Source organism: Moesziomyces antarcticus, assembly GCF_000747765.1.
Source record: "Moesziomyces antarcticus DNA, scaffold: scaffold_v10013, strain JCM 10317, whole genome shotgun sequence".
Lineage (NCBI taxonomy): Eukaryota > Fungi > Basidiomycota > Ustilaginomycetes > Ustilaginales > Ustilaginaceae > Moesziomyces > Moesziomyces antarcticus.
The window spans coordinates 32,090-51,111 of record NW_014638997.1 but is presented as its reverse complement, the minus strand read 5'-3'; the positions used below and the strand labels follow the sequence as shown (position 1 = coordinate 51,111).

Sequence of the window (19,022 nt, the reverse complement as noted above, 5' to 3'; positions counted from 1 at the left end):
GACACTTTATTCAGTGCGCTGATCCGTCCCCGGTACACTTGCAGATCCCGCACGCAGCGCAAGGCTGGCTCCACTCTGGTACTCTGCCGTAGACCGCCCTGTCCCATTGCTTCCAAGGCTAGCCCAAGTTTGTATCGCCGACGTCTCGCAATCAAGCTCCACTTCTGACTGTGGCCGCATCCATGTCGCGATGTCTCTGAACCAACTCGCCGTCGGTTAGCCGGCGCCCAATCCCGCCCTCCACCACTTCGCACCAGCCAGCTGCGCCCGCTGCTGGCCCTACCTCTGTCTCGGTCTAAGTTCTTCTGCATTTCGCCTCCTGCCAATGGCGCCCTCGCCATATAAACCTCTTGCTCTGACGTTGGACATTTGCTTCCACCAAGACATCCCCCCTTCAACGCCTCCCTCTTGCCGGCTTCAAGCGCTCCATCATATCCTTCCCTCAGGCATCTGGAGCACGAACCCCAACCAAGTCATCCCACAAAAATGACGGACGCATCCAAGCGAGCGAGCGCGCTCAAGCCGCTGCACCTCCCCGTCTTCGTCGACGCTTCCGCCGGTGTCGACAAGTCCTACATTCCCGAGACCGACGAGCGCGGATACACCATCCTCAAGGGTGACGCACGCTTCGATGTGACGCCCAAGCCTTTCCTCGCAAACGAGGACGCAGACGTCGGCCGCAAGCGCAAGCAGCGCATCCCATACCTCGAGGGCATCCGCGGTCTCGTCGCATTTCAAACACTGCTCTGGGTCTTTTTCCGCCTCTTCGCTCCTGCCATCGTCACGGACCGCGACATGGACGGCACCTTCCCGGCAGAATTCACCAAGACCTGCCCTGCATGGATGAACGTACTGCGCAAGGTGCTCAGCCCGCTCATGTTCAACGGCAGCCTCCAGGCCAACATGTACATCATCCTCATGGGCCGTGTCGGTCTGCAGACCTTCCTCGAGAGGAGGGACGGCCTCACGCTCGCGGGTCCCGGCTTCCGCCGCCCTTTCCGACTGATCCTGCCGCTCGCCATCGCACTTGCCCTCACCTCCGTGGTCGCCGTGCTCGGCGGCTTCAAGTACGCCAGCCAGATGGCCGACAAGCTCAACAACCCGCTCGCACAGCCTCCCAAGGTGTGGGAGTCGACCGTCGTTTACGTCAACACTGTCGTCTCCTTCGTCTTTGCTCCTTACGCATACACCACCTCGGTTGCCAGCACGTACATGCCTCCCGGTGGCATCATGTGGTTCACCTCGGTCGTGTTCCAGCAGACCTACGTCCTGATGGTGTACGCATGGGTGCTTCCTTTCACCATCTTCCGCTGGAAGAACATCGGTCTGGTCAGCTTCATCATCCTCTCCGCTTGGATGGGTCGCTGGTCGTGGTACACGCTTACGGGCCTCGCCATCGCCGAGTACTCGACTGTCTACCTGCAGCTCATCCCCGCCGAGGGCATTCCGCTCAACTCTGCCAGGACCAAGTTCATGAACCCCAAGCTCATTCCCACCATCTTCATCGCGCTCGGCGTGCTGTTCAAGTACCTCTGGATCTCTGCCTTCCCCTCGATGTTCTACAACGACTACATTGGTCACATCGATCTCAACACGGGTACGCTCAACCGTCACTGGGACTACAACAACATCGCCTACCCGCGATGGGACGACTGGTTCCTTGCCACTGGCCTGCTTGTTCTCGTCGAGCTTAGCCCGGCGCTGCAGCGTTTCTTCTCGGCTCGAGTCCTCACCTACTTTGGACGTCTCGGCTTCTCGATTGCCATGGTCTCGGGTACCGTCATGCTCAGCCTTGGCAGTCTCTTCTACAGCCACCTCACCGAGAGCCTCGGCTGGACCAGCCCGGCAAAGATCACGGCCGCCCTCTTCTTCTCGATGGTTCCGCTCTCCGTGCTGGCATGCGATGTGTGGTCCAGGGTTGTCGACGACGCCTCGCTCGCGTTTGCCCGTGGCGTCTTCCACTTCTTCCGCACCTGATTCATCCCTAGTCATCTGTACATGCATTCCTAGATACCCGTAGTCCTTAGAGGCTTCACGTCCTTGACTTATACATTCTAATCAATGGTCATATCGTCATCTACCCAATCGTCCGAGAGACAGTCGCTCTTGCCAAGAAAAAGATTGCTTCGTCTGGTGAGCACTCAACCGCGCTGATGGAGGTATACCCGCAGGCACAGTCCTGAAGATAGCATTCTCGCACAGCTGACATGCTTGATAGCACAGTGAGACGGCTCCCAGACACACATTTTGCACCCGCAGGCCGAACGCGTTCGCTTAGATGCGTACGCTCGCGAAGACCCTGGCGGGAACTTCGGAATCGGCTGCATATGGGCTGTGCATTCGCATCGGGAAGCTCTGGGCCGATGCGGACGAACAATCATAGAAAGCTCCAGAGAGCGCTGAAAGTCAGTCTCCTTGATCTCAATCTCCGCTCGGATCCGACAAAAGACAGTGATAGAGCCGAGCGACGTCAATGACCAGTCGTCACAATCGTACCGAGTAGATCTCATGACTTCCCATTAGCTGCGCCGCGGATCAATTAAGGGCGCCCCTCGCTCGAAAGGGCAAGCCAACAAGGCACCAAGACGCAACGTGATCTCTTGTTCTAATCATGACATGTGGTAGCCGTCACTTCGGGCGTACCTCAGCTACGGATACGCTGGCTCAGCAGCTTGGATCCTATTCCTTGGAACCAACTGGGTCATGGGTCTCGAACTGTCGAAAGGAGCACAGAAAAGTCTCGAGCAGGACCTTGTGCCAGGGAAAGCAGCCAGCTATGGAGAGACGGCTGGAGAAAAGAGATGGTTGACATGTCTTGATCGGTTCCGCTCCGGTGCCGTGTGAAACCGGAATGAAGAGGGCGACATGTGTTGACAAGCAATTACCGGGAACGAAAGAGGGCCCCAATTTGGAGCCACGCTGAACAAAGCAGCGGGTAGAGGTCCTCTGCCGTCAGTGTGGCGAAAGGCGGTGTTGCCCCGAGGAAAAGCTTGCATCTCGAAAGCGTCCCGAGAGACTGGACCGTGTTGCAAACGAGGGTACTGATCAAACCAACATGGAGAGTTGGAGGTGTAGTCGCTGTCTGGACTTTCTTCAGATCGCATGGGACTCATCGTTGGCCGAGCCCGGCCGATTTTGGCAGTGCGTGGGACGCTGCCAGCCGCTTTGACCAAACTCGAATGACTCTTTTCTTGGACAGAAGCGGAGTGCAGAGTGGGAAGCCGCGAGAGCAAAGCTACCGACTATCTTGCGGATCACGCGGTCTTGAGTCCCAGGATCCTAGATACAAAACGGGGAATGCTGCCGAAGCCCATCCCTCCCACGGTCACCTGTGCCCGTGGATCCGGGACCATCCGGTGGCTTGCCAAGCTTGTACCGATAACAGAAGGATCCATGCTTCTCACGCTCCTTTGACTGGAGGTGGAACTTCTGCCGAAAGCTCACGATGCGAGTGCCAGCTTGGCATGATGCCGAACGTGCCGAACGAAGTGGCGAGGCAGTAATAATCCTCGGTGAACCGACGATGCATAGATGAGTTGCCGCCTGAGCTCTCGTTGCACATATCTATGCATGGGCCTGTCATGGCTACTGCACTTGATGTTGCACCCGTGTAGACCACATGAACATCAGCAGAGTCATGTCGGGCGACGCCTCATGCGGCGTTGCGATGCAAGGATGCATCAAGAAAGAAAGCGGATGATTCGAAACATGGGAAGCGGTAAGCAGACGTGGGCCGAGCAAAGGTCCGGGCGAGACAGCGAGGTTGGACGACAACGACGGCAGCCTGGTGAACTGGAACCGCGCTGACCCGCGACTAGGAGCCCGAACCGGGCTTCCAGTCATGCCGCGTGGTGGTTTGGAGAGAGAGCGCTTTGGCGGCTGGCCTTGCTTGACAGCTGTGGCCTAGTCAAAATTGTATTCGCAGCTACAAAAGTGAGTTGAAATGAAGAGGCCGAAATTCAAATGGCGCGGAAGGAAACGCCTTATTTTTGTATTCGAATCGATCTGCAACGGGGAGCACGAAGCTCCCCGCAAAATCACTCGGGAGCCTCCCCGTTGCGCATCCCCGCATGGCCTTGCCCGCCTGCGCTTCGACGAGAACAGTGTCGAGGCACTAAAGTGCTTCAATTTGTCAATCTCCCCCTTGCGCTCCAAGAGCGCGCATCCTTCCCTGCAGATTTGCTCATTGCCACCAAAGAGACTCATGCTGGGCATCTCGGCCTGATCTTCGGCCAAATGGTCGCGTCCAGGCATGCAAGTCGTTATGCAGCTTCCCTTTTCCTCCCCGTTGCCTCCCCGCCTTCTTTCCGCCTTCTTTCCGCGAAGCTTGGTGCCGAAGTCATGCTGCAATTGTGCTTGTGGCGTCCGCCCTTTGGTACCATCCGCATGTCATATGCTTTCATGCATGTGTGTTTATGCGGTCCTCCGCGTAGGTGCGTGCTGAAATGAAAAGAGGTGGCGCCAGGATAGTGCAACACTGGTGTCTGGGGTCTTCAGCCGTGCAAAGATGCGGCTCTTCCTTTGCCTCCCCTGTCATAGAGCACGGAGAAACACTTTACTCTTGATGGGCAAGCTCCGCTCACGTCGTCAGCTCACTTCCGCTCCAAGCTCCGACCGGACCTCGTGCCGACACGCGCTTGCCCTGGCCTTGTATAGCAGCTCACTGTGTACGCTCTTGAGCACAATGTCAATGGCCAGAGCATACATATACCCCCTCGACCATCGCGACGAGACCCCTAACGCCCCTTTCCATCTTCCTCTCATCCTCCTCGCACACAACTCTACCGACGATCTATCCACTTGCCTCTCCATGGCAGCGACCAGGAGAACATAAGACCGTTATCCCAACGCCTCCTAGCTCATACCCAGCCTTACTCTCAGCGGTTTTAGTCACCATGAAGGTTTCCAAGCAGATGACTGTGGCCATCCTGGCCCTCTCCGCCTCTTCGGCATCGGCGCTTCCCGCCATCTCGTCGGACGACAGCTTCCGCGCGATCTCAGCAAGAGGCATCGACTCGGGCTCCTGGTGGGGCTCAAACAGCCGCCTTTTCACCTCGTTCCCTTCGTGGCCGACTGCCTCGTCGAAGTCTTCGTCCACATCATCCACATCTTCCACCTCCTCGCAGCAGCGAACTGGTTCCTACAGCCCATACACCTACGTTCCCAGCTCCAACGGAAACGTCAATGGCAACGGCAACTCCGCCTCGTATTCCGGAAACAACAACGGAAACCTGAACGGCGGAATACTCAACGGAAACGGCAACGGAAACCAGAACTCTGGCGGAACCCAGAACGGCAACACTAACGGCAACAACAACTATGGTTTCGGACAGGGTAACGTCAACGGCAACAACAACTGGGGCTCCTTTAACGGAAATACCAACGGCAATGGCAACGTAGGCGCTGCACAGGGCAACGGCAACGGCAACAACAACTCTGGCTCCAACAACGGAAACACCAACGGCAACGAAAACGGCGGCCTCTCCAACGCCAACGGCAACGGCAATGGAAACACCGGCACGAGCAACGGTAACAACAACGCCAATGGAAACATCGGCAGTGGAAGCTCCAACGGCAACGGCAACGGCAACTGGGGCTACATGAACGGCAACAACAATGCCAACAGCAACTTTGGCAAGCAGAATGCCAACGGAAACGGCAACGGCAACTACGGCTCGTACAACGGCAATGGCAATGGCAACGACAACTGGGGCAAGCTGAGCGGCAACGCCAACGGCAATGGAAACACTGGTACCGCCAACGGCAACAACAACGGCAACAACAACTGGGGCTACATGAACGGAAACAACAACGGCAATGGCAACAGCGGCACTTCGTCTGGCAACGACAACGGCAACGGCAACACCGGTGTTGGCAGTGGCAACAACAACGGCAATGGCAACGGCGGCCTTGGGTCGAGCCTTAACGGCAACGGCAATGGCAACAGCAACTCGGGCAGCGGCGTTGGCAACGGCAATGGCAACTACAACACTGGATCGTCCGGAACCGGCAACAACAACGGCAACAACAACAACGTCAAGGGTTCTGGCAACGTCACGGGCTCTGGTAACGGCAATGGCAACACGTCGTCTAACGGCACTGGCACTGGCAACGGCAACGGTAACACGGTCATTGGCAGTGGCAACACGGTCGGCTCGAACAATGGCAATGGCAACACTGGCGGAGGTGCTACTGGTGACGGCAACGGCAACGGAAACATTGTGATTGGCAACGGCAACACTGCCGGCTCGAACAACGGCAACAACAACAACGGCGGTGGAAACGGCAGCGGTAACGGCAATGTCATTATCGGAAACGGCTCCACTGTCGGCAGCAACACGTCGGGCAACGGTCAGGGCAATGGAAACATTGTGCTGGGCAACACCGGTCACAGCCTCGGAGACGGCACCTCCAACGGCCAGATCTACTGGAAGCGCAAGCCGTCCCAGTGCCAAGCCTAAACCAGTCAAAATACCTCCTCTTGCTCAGTTCAGAGGAGGACGAGATGTTGCGGACCGATAAGCAATTCGAGTCCCTCCTCGTCTCCACAACTCTGTCTCCGAACACACCGACCATTCGTGTAGATACTTCCTTCTCGTCGTTCGTTCCTGGCATTTCGAGTCACGGGCATCTATGGTTTTCCTAAAGCATCCCGCTTGTCGCGCACTTTGTGAAGCTTGACAAGATGCAATCCACAGTCTTTACATTTCTGCTCGTGGCGGCGAATTGAAGCGCCTTCAGAGGTTCCATTCCCTCTGGATGGCCTGGATGACGGCTTGCTCTACGTTGTCGACGAGGATGGTGGGGGTGTAGTTGGGTGGGCCGTTGTGGTCCTTGTAGACGCCTGTGCGTACGAGCGCAGAGGACCAGCCAAAGTCGACGGCGCCTCGGATGTCGCTCTCGGTGTTGTCGCCGACCATCCAGACCGAGGGCCCGACGAGCTTGGCGGCCTCGGCGGTGGCGGAAGATGCGGGTGCCATGCTGATAAGATGCTGGCGCAGCAGCTCGTTGGCATAGTCGTAGGTGATGCGATAGGGCTTGCCGAAGACGGTCGATTCCATCTCGCGTCCAGTCGTGTGCTGAGGGCTCGCGTGTGCCGTCAGTACCTGGATTCATGGAGGGACCGGAATGACCTAGGGCTTACCTTGTAGACATTTTCGATGGCGAGGCGGAAGGCACCTTGGCCGAAGCGGACAACGCTGTGGTCATTGCCCCACACTGCGGAGAATGCGGACACCAGAGATGCGGTCAGACAGAGGACAGGGAGAGAAAGTGTGGCTGGCCAGCAGAAGACTTACGCAAGTCGCCGTGGGAAAAGTAGATGGGGATCTGCTTGTCGGGGAGCGGCTCTGAAGGCGGGTGCTCTGTACCGAAGACGCCGTTGTGGGATCTGAGGATGTCGATGATGATCTGGGTATCCCTGCCCCACTCTCTGCTATCGTGGAAGACGAGAATGGCGGCAAACTGGACCTTGGAAAAGTCGTCTCTCTGTGTGATCATGCGTCAGGGCTGAATGTCAGTGACTGTGTCGACGTGGGAGAGAAGGAAAGTCGAGCGAGGTGCCGAAGCTTACTCGAACATATGGAAGCTGATCGGGGTGAACGGTGGAGAAGGGCCAGGCGGCGGGAGCGTGTGCGTGGAGGTCGAGGGTGGTGTAGACGTTGTTGAAGCCGTAGCTGCGCATGACGTCTCTTGCGGCGTTTGGGGGCGTTTCCGGACCGCCGACCATGAGGATGGGTTTGTCGGCGTAAAGCGGGACGAGCGACTTCATGACGGTGTGCGCCTGGATGACCTGTTCCGGAGTGACTGGCACCTCGAGCTCTCTGGCGAGGTCGGTTGCGCGAGCCGACTCGTGCTTGCCGCCGCCATTGGTGATGAAGATGTAGGGGATCTTTTGGTTGCGTGGGTTGTTTCCCTCAAGTATTTGGAGCGCGCGCTTCGCTTCGGGAAGAACGATGGGACCTGCCTTGAGCACGCCGTCGATGTCAAAGGCAAACGCGAGCGGCTTCTGAAGGTCCTTGGTGGTCGAACGTGTTGGTGCCGAGTTGGAGAGGGAGCGGACGCTCTGCCTGGCTGCAGCAGCGGATATCCGCGACGGGACTGAGCGCAGTGCTCCCCTCAAGCTCGATCTGAGCATTTTGGGATGTCTAGCGGGAATGTTGATGGTTCTGATGATAAGCGTGGGATCTTCGAGAATCGGAAGGTTGGGGCGTACCAAGAGCGCTCCTCCGCATAATCGGCCCGAGCAACCGTGCGCAAAATAAAATCTGAAACTGTTAGAGCGCTGTGTGCAATCTCGATCCGGACTCTCGATCGGGCTCACGATCCTTTCACAGGCGGAGCGCCCGAAATAGCGACGGGATGCTCCGACGCGCCTCCACCGGGGCACCACAGATTCGCATTCGGCACTTTCCAAGCCGGCGCTTCCGAGGGAGGCTCGGCCCTTCCTCCAAACTTCCGGAGGTGGGACGGCTGCATCCTCCCTTCTGCCTTCTCCTCCACCACTCATCCATGCCACGGCCTTACCACCCAGCACCACATCACATCTTGCATGCTGAAGCCAGCCGCATCATCGCTGCTCTGTCGACTCGCTCCTTGCTCTTGGCGTGCTCTGCTTTCCACTTCACCTTGGCCTCATCAGCCGCGTCGCTTCCATACACAGTCCCCACTCCTTGCTCCATCTGGCTTCGTCAACATGCCGCCTACCAAACCTTCGAAGAGCGGCAAGGCTTCCAAAGCCGCCAAGGCCATCCTCCATCCAAAGTCAACGCTCGCCGCTGTCAAGGCCAATCACAGCCGTGGTTCGAGCATCGACGAGGATCGGGCGCAACAGAGCCCCGCGTCCTCGGTCAGGAAGACGCCGTCCAACGCAAGCATCGCTTCGAGCTCCAACAAGCCTTCGTCTCGCCCCGCTTCGGTCAACGCGAGTCCTGGGGCCGCTACGGCGAGCCTTCCGACCGCCGCAGCCCCCGCTCCATCCGTGCTGGCTCCTCCCATTGGAACGGACATTCTGAGCATGAAGAAGCAGGCGATCGCGCGCGCAGACCCAGTACAGCAGTCTGTCACGGCTGCTGCCTCTACTGCCCCTGCTGCCGCGGCTCCTTCGGCTCCTGTTGCCGCGACTCCTGCGGCTCCTGCTGCTTCATCTGGCGCGGCTCACCCGCTCGACGTCCCTTTTACCATCGATGAGGTGTCCACCACAAAGGCTGTGCCTGCTCAGGACGCCAAGGAAGATGAAAAGCCAACTCTGCAACAGAACGGGGCAGCGGTCCAGTCCGCGGTACCTGCGTCCGATGACAAGTTCGCAAAGGATGTTGCCGCCGTCATCGCCAGCTCCGATCCTGCTCCGGACCAAGAACCGTCAGCAGCCGCTGTCGCTGCCCCCACTCCGCTCACCCTTCCCATTGTCGCCAAGAGTGCCGAAGCAACCAGCAAGACCGTGTCGGCCTCGAGCGATGCGACACCCATCGTAGCGTCGAGCGAGCTTGCCAAGGTCTCGGCGTACACGCCGCCGGAGCTGACGCGGCTGCAGCACAACACTTTTGTCTCTCGCCCCACCGATGCCTCGCGTGTCGCTGCGCGTGCTCTGGACGCATCCGCGCTCCCGGCCCCGCTGCGGCCTGTTGGCGGCAAAAAGACGCTCGCGCGGACTCCGAGCCACGTGGTCATCTTTGGCTGGATGGACGCACCCATTCGACTCGTTGCCAAGTACGCGCAGCCCTACACTGCGCTCTTCCCGGATGCGACGGTGCTGATCCAGCTGTCGGACGGCAAGAGCTACCTTGCGCGCGAAAATGTACGTCGCACGCAGCTGCAGCGTATCATCAGCGAGATCACGTCGGCATCGCCAGAGGCCGAGACGGAGCCGTTTGAAGTGGTCAAGACCACGGACGTGGGCGACTCGACCATCACGCTGATCGATGCCAAGGAGGCGAGATCGTCTGCGTCGTCGGACAGCGATGGCGATGAGCCCACGCGCGTAGGCGGGTTTGTGATTCACAGCTTCTCGGACGGTGGTGCGGGTAACCTTGCGCTGTTCCTGGACGAGATGGCGCGTCGCAAAGGGCCGGCGCCGCGCGTGCACTCGCTCATCATGGACTCGAGTCCGGGCAAGTCGAATCCCAAGTCGGGCTCGTTTGCGTTTACGATGCATCTGGCGAACCGGCCGCGGGTGCGTGCGATCGTGCGGCTGCTCGTGTACATCGGCCTGTACATGCTCAAGATCTGGACCAAGATCACGGGCCAGCTCGGCCGCGGTGAGCTCATGCGCAAACGGCTCAACTCGCTCCGCAGCTGGAGCTGGATCACTGCCGCCCATTCGACCAATGCCGCTAAGGCGGATAAGAGCGAGTATCCACCGCGCATGTACATGTACACCAAGGCAGACCGGTTGATTCCGTGGCAGTTTGTCGAGGAGCATGCGCAACACCTCGGTCAGATCCGAGGTACGACACCCGGCGTCGTGCAGATGGAGAACGAGGCCGAGAGGGCCAAGTTGCTCAAGGCGGTCGAATTGGGCGCCGACGAGGCGCGCAATGCGCCCGAGTACCGCGTCGAACTCAGGAGGTGGGACACTCCACCGCACTGCAGCATTGGCCGAGCCGATTTCGTAGGCTATTGGTCCGCCGTGCTGGATTTCTACTCGAACGTGCTCAGCCGGCCTTAGTCAACACAGACTCCGATCTTTTGGCAGCAATAGTCACGATAACAATAAAGATATGCAAATGCGACAAACAAAACACAATAAAGCAGTGTGGGAATATGACTAGATCTTGCCGCCGATACGGCCTCCTACGGCGTACCATTTGGCGGCGGCGATGCTGATGGTGCCTAGGACGACCATGGCGCCCGAGTAGGCCGCGGTGGCCCACCAATCTGCATTTTCGACGTCGCCGAGGATGGCGCCTGCGATGGGGAGGCCAAACAGACCGCCGAAGGACATGAGGAAGAACATCATGCCGTTTCTTGCGCCGACGGTGGCAGTGCTGCCGAGCTGCGAGGAACACGCGGGGATGAGTGAGACGTAGCAGCCCGAGGTGAAGCCGTAGAGGATGGCAAACGTGATCAAGCCGCCGAGGTTGGTGCAGAGCGGGAAGATGAAGATCAAGATGCCGGACACGGCCAGATGCGGCAGCACCGTGTTGATGCGACCCACCCTGTCGGCCACGAGGCCGGGAAGCACTCGACCGAATGAGGAAGCGGCGTTGAGGATGGGGAGGAAATAGCCGTTGGCGGGGATGTTGTGCGAGGAAGTCCATACGTCCATGTAGGAGAAGGGCATGTAGAGGCCAAACATGATCGAGCTGGCGCCGATGACAAAAAAGGAGTAAGCTGGATTGCGGAAGGCGGAAAAGTCGGTCCACTGGATCTGCTTCCATCCGCCCTTTGACTTGTCGTGCACGTCGATCGAGGGGGGCAGACGGGTCGAGAGGGAGAACCAGGCTATTGTGACGGCAAAGAGGGCGAAGAAGCCGACGACGCGCATGGTCCATCCATAACCGATCTGAGGTATGAGCTTGCGCACCATGATGGGGAAGATGATGCCGCCCGTGGAGGATCCGGAAGCAACGACGCCGAGGGCGACGCCACGGCGACGGTTGAAGTAGTGAGCTGGGCAGTTGATGGCGAGGTTGAACACGAGACCAAAGCCGAGGCCGAGTCCGACGCCCTGTGCGAGGAAGAGCTGGTAGTAGTCTGTGCAGAGGCTGACCATCATCTGAGAAAAGACTAGGAGGACGCATCCGGTGGCGAAGAGGGGGCGGAAGAAGCCAAGATCAAAGAGCCTGCCGGCGAAGATAGCGGGGGCAAACATGAGAAAGTACTGGAATGCGCCGATCCAGGAGATCTGGCTGGGCGTCTTGTGGGAGAGGGTGGTCTGCTGGTAGTAGTCCTGAAAGATGCCGTAGGCGTTGAGGTAGCCGAAAGTGATGAAGGTGCACCACCATCCGCCGAATACGCAGAGCCAAGCCTTGAAGCCGCCCTCTGGGAAGGAGATGTTGGCGTCGCCAGCCTGCGCTTTGGCGACGGCGTCGCCGAGGTCGTGTTCGGTTTTGAGCGACATGGCTGCCTGGGATGCGGTGGCCTCGATGTCGGTGTCGTCATCTGGATGAGTCAACTTTTCGTTGTACATGGGCGTGGCTACTGCGGTGTCGGGTGCTGGTGTGGGTGCGATATCTTGGGAAGCCGAGTCCGAGGTGTTGGTCGTTGTAGAGCCGAGCGGCTGTGTGGTGGGGTGGTCCGGCATTATGAAATTTGTATGGCGATCAGGAGTAGAGCGACGTTAGAGGTCGTACACGGCTAGCTTCTAGGCGGCTATGCTTTGTTGGGCAGGTGATGGTGTGCCGATGGCTGGCTAGGATCGTTGCGACATTCGGGACGGACGGAAGCGTTAGGCAGATCGAGGTGGTGGTGAGTCGCGAGCCAGAGTTGGTGGATAGAATGAAGGAGAGGGCGTGCGTGGCGCGTGTCTAGCCTACGGAAGTGCAGGTTGGTGTGGTGCAAGTTTTGATGTCGACGCACGTAGCTGCAGGGGAGGCACATGGGGTGGGGCCCACAACCATTGCAGCGGGGTACGACTGGTGTAAGAGGCGAGCCGGGACTAAGCTAGGCGAGAGGGCTAGAGAATGAATAGGATGGGTGTACGGGAAACTCGGCACGTCGGTGTCGCGAGGTGTGCATCCCTTCACTTGGGCCCGGCTTTGAACTCAATTCTCCAGCTTGTTTAGCCGACTTAATCCCCGACGCTCGCCTCGTGCCCGCCTCTTGCCCCCGCGCTCGTCGCCGCGGCAATGGAAAAACCTTTATTACGCCCGCTCGAGCCTCGAGCCCCACTCGCAGCCGCCTCTCTTGTTGCCACTCGAGTGGCGCATTACGGAATGGCGATGACAGTCATGTCTTGACAATGCACCCACATAGAGTAGTGGCCGCAAATCGCGGCATCTCTCCCACTCTGTGTGTGTGTGTGTGCGTGCGTGTGTGCGTGATGCGGCTGCTCGCACTGTCGCGCCGCGCTTCGGATTGCCGTTGTGGCTTATCCGGCAGAAAAGTGTAAAGCCGGAAATTTTGAGCCGCGTTCCTACTGTTAGGTCGACAACTACATCATCAGACACTTTTCGCATCTCCGACTTCCGCAGTTGTCGCCGAAAAGCAAGGCTCATGATGGACATTCAATCTTCCACTCGGCACTCTTCCCGACCACGTCTACCCATCCCATCACAAGCCAGGCGACATGTCGCGCCCACCCGAGCTCGACCGCAATCAGGATGCTACGTGCTACGTCGGCAACCTCGACGAGCGCGCCACGGACGCCATCGTGTGGGAACTCATGATCCAGGCGGGTCCGCTCGTCAACCTCCACCTGCCCAAGGACCGCATCTCGCAGACGCATCAGGGCTATGCTTTCGCCGAGTTCCAGACGGAGCAGGATGCAGACTACGCATGCAAAGTCATGAACGGCCTCAAGCTCTACGGCAAACCCATCCGCGTCAACAAGGCCTCCAACGATCGCAAGCAGATCGACATTGGCGCTAACCTGTTTGTTGGCAGTCTCGACCCGGCCGTAGACGAGCATCTGCTCTACGAGACCTTCTCTGCATTCGGCACGATCGTTGGCTTGCCCAAGGTGGCACGCGATCCGGCCACGGGAGAGCCCAAGGGATACGCGTTTGTGTCGTTCGACAGCTTCGAGGCGGCGGATGCTGCGGTCGAGGCGCTCAATGGCCAGTTCCTGCTCAACAAGAACATCACCGTCGACTATGCGATAAAAAAGGACAGCAAGAATGGCGAGAGGCACGGCACTGCTGCCGAGCGTTTGCTGGCTGCACAGGCTCGCAAGAACAATGCGCTTCCCACACAGCAGTACCCGCCAGCACCACATGCCTTGGCACAGCCGTATGCGCAACCACCCCAGACCAACGGCGCGCCACCGCAGGCGTGGAACGCATACCCGCAAGGCGCACCGCCGCAACAGCCTGGCGCCTACGCCCCTCCCATCCACATGAACCCAGCTCCCCCAGCCTATCCACACTACCCGCAGTGATATCGCACCGTCCCTCCCCCTCTGTACTTGTATCTCGCACATCACATGCAACTCGTCTTGTGTATCTCGCACATCACATGCAACTCGTCTTGTGTACAATTGCCAATCTTCGTTGCAGTCAGTCAGCATTCTGCAAGCGGCGGCTGTCGAGTGCCACCTTGTGTGCATGCTGAGAGCGCCAAAACTTCTTGCAAAACAGCAGCTGGCCGGCGCCGCGATTCGAAAGTTCTTTAGTCGTACACTGTAGTCAAGCGTTTGTGCGCAGAGATCAGTACCGATGCTCCATCCTATCCGCAGCGTAGTTTGCGAACTTACCGTGAACAATACCGTACCAAAAGGTCCACCAGAGGATAAAGCTGAAAGCATTTTCGGTCAACCCACTGACCAAAAACGCTGCTGTGTCCTGTGTCGTAAAGCTTCCTGATCTTGGGTCGATCGTCATCCCCTGAGCTTTGCCCTTTGTGCCTGTTGATAGTGGTTTGGACGGTGGAGATGGCGTGATAAAGTACTTGCTCGGCGTACGATTCGCGTTGACCACCAACACCAACACATTCGTCACCAACACCGAGATCGCGTAGAACCCAAAGCCGAGCCAGTTCGTCATACCCAACACCCCTGCCACCGAACCAGCCACTGAAAGCGCAGTCGATCGAACACTAATCAACAATGAAAGGTCAGAATCGATTCGAAAGCGAGCGAGGGGTGATCAACCTTACTATTCGACTTGCTTGCTGTTATGCGCAACATTCTCTGGGTAGTAAGACTGCGCACGAAGCTGCAGTTCTTGCTCTTGGATCAGTGCCGCTGCCGACATGCTTGCGTTCGACCGTGTGATGTGATGCGATGGTGGTGGTGATGCGTGCAGAAGAGAGTGTTGCTTGCCAGCTACCGCTCGACGCACAGACGCGCACTCGCACTTTCTTCCTAGGCGCTCCACCTAACACGCCCCGCTGATTTTCGCCCGAGAGAATTCCCCTCGGCCCTTCCATCCCCGCACGGCTGCTCCACCTCCAAGTAGCTCCCCCTCGCAGCTGCTTCACCACCTCTCAAAGACAAGAGCATCCTGCCGCCTTCACGCAGTCCTGCTTCGTCGCATGCACACGCTCTCAGAAATGTCGACCCGAGCTTCTCTTCATTGCAAGGCGAATGGAAAAATCGTCGCATTCTCATGCCGTCATGCTGCTGATCCGCCGACTCGTCCGACGTGTCTTGGCCTGCAAACCGCCCAGCGTTGGCGCATCGTCGTGAGACGCCTTGTACGTGCTCCGCGGCGAGCTCGACGGCGCCGCTGACGAGCGCGACGACGGTGATGACGATGCTCGCAGAGGCGACGAGGCGAGCTGCACCACTTGCTCGATCTCTCCGGTCAAGCTAAGCAGCTCCTTGCCGGCAGGTACCTCATCCACCACCGAGCTAAAGTCAATCCCAAGCCCCATCGGCGCAGCGGCGGCCTCCTTGGCCCTGACAGGCATGCCCGACGACATGGCCCTCGCCACTTTGGATGCAGCGATCGTCGTAGCCGAACTTGCAGCCAGAGACCCATTCAAACCGACCCCAGACGACGCTGACGTCGAGGAAGTGGACCGCACCGTGATTCGAGGCGTCGAGGTCACTCCTGCCTTGTCGCTGCCTCGACGTAGGCTCGGCATCGATCGTGCGGGCTGCGGTCGTGCGCCGGGCATCGTTGTGTTCTGCGTGCCGATTTTAGGCGTGGTGTTATCCCTCGACAAGGAGCCGGCTGTGCCTGGCCTTCGCGCCGGATGACCAGAGGAGGTAGCAGTCGTCGACGTCTTCATCGATGCACGCGTCGAAGAGGAGAGCTGAGTGCCTGCGCTTGTGCTCGAAGTCACCGATAGCGCCGGGCTCGACCGCCCGCTCGATTCCGAAGCCAGGCTGCTGGCCGAGGGAGTGGGGCGAAGCATCGGTGTAGACGTCATTCGGGGCGACTCCCTAAAAGTCGGAGTGGACGTCGGGGGCAGTCCCTTTGCGCCGATCCGTGGCGTCACCTGACTCGCTCCTGTTTTGTTGCTTTGGCTCGTGAGCGCAGAGTGCAGGCTTGCGCGCTGTTGTGCAGTCGAGACTGCCGAACGAGTCGTGCCACCCGAGGACCCAGCTGAGGACTGAGACTGCGCCATACCGGCACTGGCTGCTGTGGCTCCGGAGAAGGTGCGCGGCCGCTCCACGCTGCTGTCCACACTCGCTGATGCGCTTACCGAACGTGAGCTTAGCAGTGCCCCTGCACTAGCTGGTCTCTGCTTGGGCTTCATGCCGGCAACAAGACTGCCGGCTGCTGCTGCCGGTGGCGGACGACCTTTGCCAATCTCGACCGTGGTTGTATCGCTGGAAGTGACTGCAGGTGGTTGACGAGTGGCCCTCTTTACTTCGCCGGGGTTCGAGTTCTTTGCAACGCTTTGCGCCTGTTCCTTTCTGTCCAGGTTCAACTCGTTCGGTCCGGCCGATTTCGCGTCTCCTTCCACCTTGGCGTGCGCAGTATTGGAAGAGGCGTTAATGGCGGCAGACTCTGGCCCGGGCCTGGTGGCCAAGACATTATCGGATGGCAAGGCTTGCTCGACGGATGATTGGCGCGACCGCGACGGAAGCGTGGTTGTTTTGCGCCTCAATGAAGGACGCTGAGCTAGAGTGCCACCGGATGAGCCCGACACCATGCTGTCTGTGGACGATGACGCGCTCATCTGGACAGTCGATCGAGAAGGCCAGGCGGAAGGTTGCGGGGCTCTGGGCGTATCTGCCTGATGAGCTTCGTCGACCGTAGATAGCTCGCCCATGGCGGCTTCCAACTCGGCGAGCTCGCCCAAATCGGCATTGCTCGTGGCTCGCGACTCGTCATCGGATGTGTCTGTGATGTTGTCCCAGAACGCATGCGGGCGACTAGACGTTGGATGAGAAGCGTTGGACTGGTCGGCGAGCATCTTGGCCTGCTGGCGGATCTCAAAGAGGTCGGCCATGCGGCCGCCGGCATCTTCTTGTGCTGTCAACGGTTGGGCTGCTAGCAATTTTGCGCGGCTGGTCGAGGCCCTTGGACTGCCAGTCAAGCGCAGGTTCGAGGTCCGTTCAGCGGGAGACTGGTGCAACGCTGCCTCCTCGTGCAATTTGCGAATATCGCTCAGGTTGCCAGTGCTTCCGATCATGCCGCGGGCCGAGCTCGGCGTGCTGCGGTTCGATCGATGAGGGGTGGTAGCAGGGATCATGTCGCTCGGGTCGGGTTTCCTCATTTTGGTGTTGAGTTTTGGCAGGGCGTAGTTGATGCTCTTGCGCACTCTTCTTGTGCGTCCGGTGGCGGGGTCCGACTCGCTGTCGACCGGAGCAGTGGCCATGGGAGTTGCGTCCGATGCTGCCGCCGTGCCGAAGAGTCGCATTGGCGTGGGGAGCGGTTCGGGCAGCTCGTGTGAAGGCACTTTGCGCTTTCGCCCGCCGGGAGTGCGCGCCTCGGATGATGACGATGCAGCTGCGGGCTCCTCGCGTGGCCACGCGTGGGGCGTGTCGGTTGTGGACGCTTTGGACGAAGGCTCTTGCGTAGGAACAGGCTCACAGCCGGTATACTGTGCGGATGAGGCGTCCATGTAGGAGGTGCCGGTGGTGTGATTGGTGATGTCAAGAAAAGGAGTCGGAGGGTGTTGGAAGGCGGAAGAGCGATTGACGTAAGTTGCCTCTTGGCCGTTGTACGCCAGGATGCCGTCCATCGCCTCGGAATTGGCCTCAGAGGGCAGGTACAGATCGTCGTGCGGGTCAGAGCTTGGAGGCGGAGACGATTGGCGCTCGGAGTGGGGAACGTCAGAGGCGTTGCCTTGCGGATCGTGTTTGGATTGCGACGCGATGAAGCCGCTCTGCCTGCGACTCGACTTGCGACCTGAACGACGCAGAGCCTGCCGATTTGAGTTGTCGATAGATTCGGAATCTTGAGACGCTGAGAAGAACATGTTGAGGGAGAGTGGCTTGGGAACAGGAGTGGCTGCGCCTCCTCGGTTGGACCAGGCCTGGGACATGTTGCGTTCGGCGGCGGCCGCGATGGCGTCTTCGAGCTCGTCGGGCAGTTGAGGACTGCCCATGGGTGAAGGAGCCCCTTCGATATCAATGATGGATGTCGCGGATGGACCGGAACCATCGACCATGGGGTGTTGGGCGGACTGCAAAGGGCCGAAAGAGTGATGCCATGCCTTGTAATTCGATTCTGTCGTGACGACGTCTTCCCTCGGGCCTTGAAGCGGCTCTTCTTCGAGCCGGCTGACATGTCCACCTGGCGCGACGGCGACTTGCTTGACGACGGCGGCGGTGTTGGGATTAGGCTCTAGCTTAACTCTGTTGGATGGGGGCCAGGAGAGGGGCTGTGCGTCAAAATGGAAGCTTGGGATGGAGGCGGGGTCGGAGGTGCTGTTGGCGAAACCCTTTCCGATGAGGTGCCAGCCTGCGTATATGGATGCCATGGCGTGGTGGAGGTGGCTCACGGTGGCTTCGAGGCCGACGGTGTGCAGGCGAGCCTCTGCCTTTTCGGCCTCGAGCGTCTGTATCCTGTTTTCGAGCTCGCGAATGCGGAGTTGATGGACGGCGTTGGCCTTGATGATCTCCCTGTTCTGAGAGATGTGCTTGCGCTTGAAAAGCTCAAAGTTCTCGAGGATGGACTCGATGTTGGGCATGAAGAGGTTGGCGGAACGAGTTTGGTCGGAAGGCTGTGGGCCGCTGGCGTGTGTCATGTTGTCGGGAAGGCTGGCGCTGAGGCGGACCTCGCGGCGCGTTGAGGGCGGCATGGCGAGGCTGAGGGAGGCCGGGATGAAGAGCCGTGGTGCACCTTAGGCAGCAGGAATGCACAGCCCGGCGGTGCTGGTGTCTCGGAATGCTTGGGCCAAGATGATCAGAGGCGCGGTGGCATCTTGACCGAGCCGGTCGGAGGGTTGGGAGTGGGTGTCGACGAAGTCGGAGAGTGAGCCGAGATGGTGCAGAGGAGGTGTCGGCGTGAACGCGTCGTCGT

The 19,022-nt window shown here is 59.1% G+C and overlaps 8 protein-coding genes across 8 annotated transcripts; 4 read left to right on the top strand and 4 right to left on the bottom strand.

The window, feature by feature from the left end:
• Nucleotides 1-486: 486 nt before the first annotated feature.
• Nucleotides 487-1,977, top strand: PAN0_013d4619 (uncharacterized protein; the record flags this gene model as incomplete). The annotated part of the gene is made up of 1 exon (XM_014799747.1): nt 487-1,977. The coding sequence occupies one exon, from the start codon at nt 487-489 to the stop codon at nt 1,975-1,977; it is 1,491 nt and encodes a 496-aa protein (XP_014655233.1).
• Nucleotides 1,978-4,895: 2,918 nt separating this feature from the next.
• On the top strand, nt 4,896-6,461 carry PAN0_013d4618 (uncharacterized protein; the record flags this gene model as incomplete). Its single annotated transcript, XM_014799746.1, has 1 exon — nt 4,896-6,461. One exon carries the CDS (start codon nt 4,896-4,898, stop codon nt 6,459-6,461), a length of 1,566 nt encoding a protein of 521 aa, XP_014655232.1.
• A 276-nt stretch (nt 6,462-6,737) lies between these two features.
• On the bottom strand, nt 6,738-8,137 carry PAN0_013c4617 (HAD hydrolase; the record flags this gene model as incomplete). The annotated part of the gene is made up of 4 exons (XM_014799745.1): nt 6,738-7,079; nt 7,145-7,218; nt 7,299-7,488; nt 7,574-8,137. 4 exons carry the CDS (start codon nt 8,135-8,137, stop codon nt 6,738-6,740), a joined length of 1,170 nt encoding a protein of 389 aa, XP_014655231.1.
• A 558-nt stretch (nt 8,138-8,695) lies between these two features.
• Nucleotides 8,696-10,666, top strand: PAN0_013d4616 (DUF829 domain protein; the record flags this gene model as incomplete). Its single annotated transcript, XM_014799744.1, has 1 exon — nt 8,696-10,666. One exon carries the CDS (start codon nt 8,696-8,698, stop codon nt 10,664-10,666), a length of 1,971 nt encoding a protein of 656 aa, XP_014655230.1.
• Nucleotides 10,667-10,765: 99 nt separating this feature from the next.
• PAN0_013c4615 (MFS general substrate transporter) lies at nt 10,766-12,244 on the bottom strand (the record flags this gene model as incomplete). The annotated part of the gene is made up of 1 exon (XM_014799743.1): nt 10,766-12,244. One exon carries the CDS (start codon nt 12,242-12,244, stop codon nt 10,766-10,768), a length of 1,479 nt encoding a protein of 492 aa, XP_014655229.1.
• A 984-nt stretch (nt 12,245-13,228) lies between these two features.
• PAN0_013d4614 (uncharacterized protein) lies at nt 13,229-14,038 on the top strand (the record flags this gene model as incomplete). The annotated part of the gene is made up of 1 exon (XM_014799742.1): nt 13,229-14,038. One exon carries the CDS (start codon nt 13,229-13,231, stop codon nt 14,036-14,038), a length of 810 nt encoding a protein of 269 aa, XP_014655228.1.
• A 230-nt stretch (nt 14,039-14,268) lies between these two features.
• On the bottom strand, nt 14,269-14,852 carry PAN0_013c4613 (transmembrane protein 93; the record flags this gene model as incomplete). Its single annotated transcript, XM_014799741.1, has 3 exons — nt 14,269-14,279; nt 14,354-14,694; nt 14,755-14,852. The coding sequence occupies 3 exons, from the start codon at nt 14,850-14,852 to the stop codon at nt 14,269-14,271; spliced, it is 450 nt and encodes a 149-aa protein (XP_014655227.1).
• A 352-nt stretch (nt 14,853-15,204) lies between these two features.
• Nucleotides 15,205-18,801, bottom strand: PAN0_013c4612 (uncharacterized protein; the record flags this gene model as incomplete). The annotated part of the gene is made up of 1 exon (XM_014799740.1): nt 15,205-18,801. One exon carries the CDS (start codon nt 18,799-18,801, stop codon nt 15,205-15,207), a length of 3,597 nt encoding a protein of 1,198 aa, XP_014655226.1.
• Nucleotides 18,802-19,022: the final 221 nt, after the last annotated feature.